This window comes from Carlito syrichta, unplaced genomic scaffold, assembly GCF_000164805.1.
Source record: "Carlito syrichta isolate Samal-C Ts95f unplaced genomic scaffold, Tarsius_syrichta-2.0.1 Scaffold288347, whole genome shotgun sequence".
In the NCBI taxonomy this organism is placed as follows: Eukaryota; Metazoa; Chordata; class Mammalia; order Primates; family Tarsiidae; genus Carlito; species Carlito syrichta.
The window spans coordinates 739,517-747,029 of record NW_007232443.1 but is presented as its reverse complement, the minus strand read 5'-3'; the positions used below and the strand labels follow the sequence as shown (position 1 = coordinate 747,029).

At 41.1% G+C, this 7,513-nt stretch overlaps 1 protein-coding gene across 2 annotated transcripts in view; it reads left to right on the top strand.

The window, feature by feature from the left end:
• RNF214 (ring finger protein 214) overlaps positions 1–7,513 on the top strand; it is a 36,604-nt gene that overhangs the window by 26,381 nt on the left and 2,710 nt on the right. For both annotated transcript variants that reach the window (XM_008053650.1, XM_021710251.1), the window contains exons 6-11: positions 5,383–5,479; positions 5,640–5,728; positions 6,286–6,376; positions 6,571–6,669; positions 6,851–7,227; positions 7,350–7,482. In XM_008053650.1, the coding sequence (XP_008051841.1) occupies positions 5,383–5,479; positions 5,640–5,728; positions 6,286–6,376; positions 6,571–6,669; positions 6,851–7,227; positions 7,350–7,482 (886 nt within the window). The remainder of the gene's footprint in view (positions 1–5,382; positions 5,480–5,639; positions 5,729–6,285; positions 6,377–6,570; positions 6,670–6,850; positions 7,228–7,349; positions 7,483–7,513) is intronic.

Sequence of the window (7,513 nt, the reverse complement as noted above, 5' to 3'; positions counted from 1 at the left end):
TCAGGTCGAGGCTGCGGTGGGCGGGAGCGGCCACTGCACTCCAGTCTGGGCGACTGAGTGAGACTCCAACTCAAAAAAAAAAAAAAAAAAGTACTCCAACTCAAAAAAAAAAAAATGATTGGTCTCACAGTGTCACTACAGCTTAACTATTACAATATGATTCAAAACTGTTGTGTTGCTTACAATACAGTAAATTATTAACATCTGTAAAATAAGGGAAAGAGCTTTTGTCATACTTTGATACAATTTTGGCCAGTTTCTTTGGAGTAGATGCTCTCTATCATGAGTCAGATAGCTCTAGGCCAGTTTGACCTTTTTCACTATCTTCAGATACATACATTGCATCTGTGGGTTGAGAAAGTGGGTATTCTAATCTCCCTTTTTTGAACCAATGATTCATTTAAAAACATAAGAATAATATAAATAATTCTTTAGTTTAGAGAAACTATTAAATTCTAAAATAATACATTTTAAAAACTATTTTAAGACAGGCGCAGCAACTCACACCTGTAATACCAACTTTGAGAGGCGGAGATTAGAGGATTGCTTGAGTTTAGGGGTTCGAGACCAGCCTGGGCAACTTGGCGAGACCTGGTCTCTACAATAAACGGAAAAGTTAGCTGAATATGGTGGCACGTGCTTATAGTTCCAGCTACTTGGAAGACTGAAGCAGAAGGATCATCTGAGTCCAGCAGGTCGAGGCTGCAGTGGCCATGAGCAGCATGCCACTGCATTCCAGCCTGGGCAACAGAGTGAGACTCACTAAAAAAAAATTTTTTTTTAAGTTGAAACAAGTTGCCAAATTAAAAAAAAAATATTGCAAAAGAATTAACAATGTCATTTTTTTCTACCTGGATGCATGGAGAACTTTGAAATTTTACAATAATGGTTATTGACAAAAATGAGAGTATACCAAGTATAACTGAAAGGAGCTAGTAAGAGGATAGCAGAAGTACTGAGAAAGAAAGATTGAAGCTGCGTCCAGTGGCTCATGCCGGTAATCCCAGTACTTTGGGAGGTTGAGGTGAAAGGATTGCCTGAGCCCAGGGGTTCAAGACCAGACTGGGTAACATAGTGAGACCTCATCTCTACAGTAAAGAAAAAAAAATTAGCCGGGCATGATGATATGCACTTGTGGTTCCAGCTACTGGGAAGACTAAGGTGGAAGAATTCCTGAGACCAGCAAGTTGAGGCTTTGGTGGCCGTGAGTACGCCACGGCACTACAGCTTGGGCAACAGAGTGAGACTCTGACTCAAAAAAAAAGAAAAGAAAGATTGAGAGTTCAAATTATACCCTAAACCTACTACCTTAGCAAATGTTAGAAGGCACAAGAATACAGAAGCTTATATTTCATATCACATTAATGTTATTACATGTCATGCAGCCTCAGGAAAACACCATTGTAATTCATGAAAGAATGTAAGGGAAAAAGGCAAGTAACTTTTAGGAGTAGTTATGAAATAACTAAGTTAGTAACTGTGAAATTAGTTTTGGCTTTATGGACCAGGTTCTCAAAGTGTTTTGACTTTGGCCTACGTTGTGAAAACTACTGTTCCATACTTAGGGCTTGTCTGTCTCTGCTAGTGACTCTAGTCTGTGGCCACAGCCCAGCCTACACTGCTGAGCTTTAGACTCGTATATCCACTGTCTGCTGAACTTTCTGGAGCATTTCTTTAGCTTGGTGCTCTCTTACTTTTCATTCTTTTTGTTTACCTGGCAAACTATTGGACTGTCAGCTTCTTGGGGACAGGAATTGAGCATCTTTATATCACCGTGTTTTACAGAATGCCTAGCACACTGTAGGCTGCCCAGTAGATAGATAGATAGATCAATGAAGAATCCATTTCATGGTACATTTTTTCTTCTTCTTTTATTTATTTTTTTAAGTGAGAAAGCAGGATTTATTGAGAGGACAGTGAAGCTCCCACGGTGGGAGGGGACCCGAAGGGGTTGCCCGGTTTTTGTTGTGGTTGTTGTTGTTTTTTGGAGTCACCGCAACCTCCACCTCCTGGGCTCCGGCAATCCTTCTACCTCAGCCTCCTGAGTAGCTGGGACTACAAGCATGCACTACCATGCCTAGCTAATTTTCTGATTTTTTTGTAGAGATGAGGTCTCACTGTGTTGCCTAGGCTGGAAATTTTTCTTCTCATTTTGATCTAATTCATTCTATATCAGTTTGTAGTACTTCAATTTCAGAGATAAAGATTTCAAAACCTACTCCACATTCATAGACTGTATTCTGTAGATGCTGCAGCCAAACCCTATACGTTAACTTACCTAACAGTTTTGTTTCCTTTTGCCTTGCCTAGAGTAATGTATCCTGAAAGGAAGACCCTTGAGCTGAAAACTCAACAGATAACCAATTTTTAGCCCTGTTGTCGGTATTTCACAGAACACTTAGCACCTGTTTCTCTCTGTTAATGCTAACCTGATTTCTGCCACCACTTGTGGTGCAAAAAATGTATACGTCTATTTTAGTTTCTCTGAAGGAAGAAATTGTAACATCCAAATGATAACTAGCATTTATTAAGTTCTTACTGTATGCCAGAGACTGTTCTAGGTGTTTTACATGTTTTAACTCATTTAATCTGTATAACTCCTCTATCAAAGGCAGGTTATTTTATTATTCCTATTTTACACTTTAGGAAAATGAGGTACAGAGAGGTTAAGTAACTTTTACTATGGGGACCTAATTCTTTTTAAAAATATTTATTTATTTAGAGACAGAGTCTTGCTGTGTTGCCTAGGCTGGAGTGCAGTGGCACGATCATAGCTCACTGCTGCTTCAGTCTCCTAGGCTCAAGTGATCTTCCTACCTCACTGATAGAGAGGTACTGGTACCTGAGTAGCTGGTCCTACAGGCACATGTCACAACACTTGGCTAATTTTTAAAATGTTTTGTAGAGACAAAGACTTGCTATGTTGCCCAGGCTGATTTTGAACTCTTGACCTCAAGCAATCTTCGTGCCTTAACCTCTCAAAGTGCTGAGATTATAGGCATGAGCCACTGCATCCAGTTGATTTTTAATCATGGGTTGCAGTGAAATCTGATGTGTGTTACAGGCTAGTTAACATATGATAAGGGTGAGTATTTTTATAACTGTGTTCAAGAACTTCTTAACCATTTTTGTTAAGATTGCTAGTAGTTCTTTTTGTCTTATTGGATTCCAGTGAGTTAAATGTGGCCAAATGAACAAAGGGAAATATTTTTTTTTTGTGTGAGTATGTTGAATGTCCCCATTGTCATAAGAGGGTTTTTCCAATATAAGTGTATATTTGTAGTTGACGATGTATTTAATGAAAGTTAGAGTTGTTTGGTGAATATTTACTCTTCAAGGATAACATCAACACAGAAGGCAACTATCATGTTTTCCTACAATTATCTCATTGTCATGGAGTAACTGGTAAGCTGGATGGATCATTGATTGACTCTGTAATGTATTTTACATATTCTTTTTTTTTTTTTTTTTTTTTTGAGTTGGAGTCTTACTCCATCACCCAGGCTGGAGTGTAGTGGCATGCTTACTGCCACCCCACCGTCCACTACCCCAGCATCGACCTGCTGGATTTCAGTGATCATTCAGCCTCAGCCTTCCAAGTAGCCAGAACTACAGGCATGCGTTACCATGCCAGGCTAATTTTTTTGATTTATTGAAGAGATGAGGTCTTGCCAAGTTGCCCGGGCTGGTCTTGAGCCTGTAGGCTCAGGAAGTCCTCACACCTTGGCCTCCCAAAGTGCTGGGATTACAGGCTTGAGCCACCATGCCTGGCCTACATATTCTTATGATAAGAGGATTCTGACTCATATTTTGGAACTTAAGGAATATGTGTTGTGGCAGGAAAACACAGCTACCTATAAATATTTTTATAGGTAGTTCTAGAGAACTATTAGAGAATTCATCCTCTAATAGGAACTTAATTTTGTGAGGATAATACATGGAGATTAAGAAGGAAATCTTCACCTACTCATTTCTATTAGATGAATAGACCTTGTAGTAGAGGGCAGACACACACACACACACACACACACACACACACACTCTCCCTTATCTATGGAATAGAGAAAAAGACTGTGTGAAGAATTGAGTCAAAAGCAAGAATTTGTGAGAGGAAGGGACCCCAGAAACATCTAAGTGAATTGCTCCTTTCATATGTGTGAGATTACTACAGAAACAGAAGGAGAATGAAATTATTTCTCTCACTGAAGAATGGTGTGAATTTTTCTCTCAGGATGTGACTTTTCCCAGGCTTCTTCTTCTTATCTTTTTTAAATCTAGTGAAAGTAATTTGGATACTTTTATACTCCTGCCCACTGATCTGGGTCATTCATGCTTTCAGCTATAAAACTTACTGCAAACACATATAATATAAGGAAACGCTTTTGCTGGCTCTATTCCTGAATAGCTTTTGAGTCCTGAGTAGGGTGATCAACAGTCCCAATTTAAGTACTGAATGTTCCATATCCTGAGAAATCCCGCAGCACTGGGCACATTAGGAGAGTTGGTCACCTCAATCCTGATTGTGAATGTTATACTCTAGGGATGGGTGGTAGTGGGTAGTGTATAATAAGAAGGGAGGAAGCTGGGCTCAGTGGCTCAGCCTGTAATCCCACGCTTTGGGAGGCTGAGGTGAGTGGATTGCCTGAGCCCGCGGGTTCGAGACCCACCTGGGCAACTTGGCAAGACCTCATCTCTACAATAAAATTAGCCAGGCGTGGTCGCGCTCGCCTGTAGTTCCAGCTACTTGGAAGGCTGAGGTGGAAGGATCGCTGGAACCCAGCAAGTTGAGGCTTTGCACTCCAGTCTGGGTGACAGAGTGAGACTCCCATTCAAAAAAAAAGAAGGGAGAAAATCAGTGAGCATGGCAAGTCCTGAGGTATGAAGAGAGTTTGTTTTTCTGCCAAAGCATGTTTACTTTAGCTAATAAAATGTGAAAATCAATAAGTCAGTATCTATATGCTTGGTAGTGAACTTGTGATTGTTGCATCAGAGATGAATAGCAAATGGACCCCTGTAGTGCTCCTGCATTCTTCAGTACTCAGACAAAAAGACAAGTTGGAAATAAGAGAAATGCCATAGTGGTTTTGAGTCCTCTTGAACATAGAAGAATATTGTGCCTTCAGTTGAGGGTTTTGGTTCTAAGATACTCTCTTTACTGCTCTGGGTAACCTTTTTTTTAGCAAGTGGAGATGTAAACTTTTTTACTTTCAAAGACAGGGCCTTTATGCAATCACAGACCACTTTATTTGTCTAGTGTCTATAGTTAATACTTAGAGTAAGACTTCCTGTAACATACCTGGCAAACCAATTTTGGGTTTTATTTTTGCCTTGATGTCCCTCAGAAAGCTTTATTTTTCTTGTTCTGTGTTGCGTATCATACAGACAGGTGTGGGAAATGGAACTGGTTAGAATCAAGACTCAGGATGGTGATTTGAATCACAACTTTATGGAAGAGACAGATCGAGCCTGGAAGGCAGAGGTGAGAAAAGCTGCTATCATGAAAGCCTTGATTCTGGGCTTCCAAATGGCATATACTTTTGTAATAATAATAGAAAAGCCAGTAAGCATTTGTTTTAACTGTCAAGGGGTAGCTTTGTGTGTATAAAATTATATTGTATTTGTGTGTGTGGTTTCCTTAGGTCTTATCACTAGAGAGCCGGAAAGAGTTACTGGTATTGAAACTAGAAGAAGTGGAAAAAGAGGCAGAACTGCACCTTACTTACCTCAAGTAAGTGTCTTCCCATTCTAGAGTTTTAATTGTTCTGTGTTTACTTGTTTTGGTTTTGGAAACCCTAGGCCAGCAAGTCTCACTTATGCTATCTTCACGGGAGTTTTAATGCCATCTCCTGCAGTAGTAATTGGTGATTTTTCTTCCCACTTTCCAATATTCTGCAGTTTATAACTCTTCTCTTCTACAGTTTTGTAGTTTTGCGCTTTTTATTGTACTATTTCCATTTGAATAGATAGAAATGTTAAGCTATCAAGGCATAACAAGATAGTTCCTTACATAATCATTTCTCCTTTTTTTGCCATGGAGCTTGGAGGACACCTGTGGCATTTTCAGGTAGACAAGAACCTGCTCTGTGGTTTGTCCTCTTTCTCAAATATTTGACTTAAAAGATGATGGAGTTAAAAGAGAGACGAGGACTTAAAATCCTGGGCTTCTCCTGCACCTGCTCCTACCCTTTCACTCAAGGCCAATAAGCTAGCAACTATTTTGCTATCTTGAAGAATTAGGAATTGGGCTTTCTTCAGTTCTGTACATTTCTGTTTGTTTCTTGAAAGGTCAACTCCCCCAACACTGGAAACAGTTCGTTCCAAACAGGAGTGGGAGACAAGACTGAATGGAGTTCGGAAAATGAAAAAGAATGTTCGGGTAAGCATAGTAATGGAGTTCACTCAGTCAGTTTTAGTCTGTGTTCACCACTTTAGATGATAGGGAGGTAGCCTTTTGCATTGCCACTTAGGGCCTGTTCTACCATTCCCCCTGTTTTCTTTATGATCTTTTTAGAGTCTCACTCAGTAAAGCAGCACAAGATAATCCTTTCTTTTTTTTTTTTTTCCCCCTAGGACCAGTTTAATGATCATATTGAGCAAGTGAAGTGTGGAGCCAAGCTGAGAACCCTTCCTCAAATCCCTACTCCCACTTTGCCTCCACCTCCATCAGAGGTACGAGCTGGCTGTTGGGGAGTCCACCCTTCTGTACTGGTGGCAGAGGCAGAGTCTGCTACTTGTTCTTTTTATAAAGATCCCTATTCAGTGCAAGAATTGCTCATTGAATTTTGTGCCAGTTTCCTAAAATTTTTTTTTCTTCCCTTCTTTCTCGTCCTCTACCTCATCCTCTCTGCAGACAGACTTCATGCTTCAGGTGTTTCAACCCAATCCCTCTCTGGCTCCTCGGATGCCCTTCTCCATTGGGCAGGTCACAATGCCCATGGTTATGCCCAGTGCAGATCCCCGTTCCTTGTCTTTCCCAATCCTGAACCCTGCCCTCTCCCAACCCAACCAGCCTTCCCCACCCCTTCCTGGCTCCCATGGGAGAAATAGCCCTGGCTTGGGTTCCCTTGTCAGCTCCCATGGTCCACACATGCCCCCTGCCGCCTCCATCCCGCCTCCCCCAGGCTTGGGCGGTGTTAAGACATCTACTGAAACGCCCCGGCCCCAACCAGTAGACAAACTGGAGAAACTCCTCGAAAAACTGCTGACTCGGTTCCCACAGTGCAATAAGTAAGTATAGTTAAGGATGAATTCCAATATCTTTGCCAGAAAAATGCTTCTGGTTTAAAATAGGTGAGCATTCATGGGTGTTCTCCATGGATATAGAATCTCTCTTCAACTTTTTTTTTTAGGGCCCAGATGACCAACATTCTTCAGCAGATCAAGACCGCGCGTACCACCATGGCAGGCCTGACCATGGAGGAACTAATCCAGTTGGTAGCTGCACGACTGGCCGAGCATGAACGGGTGGCAGCAAGTACTCAGGTAAGAAAAGCTGCTTGGGAGGGAACTTAGG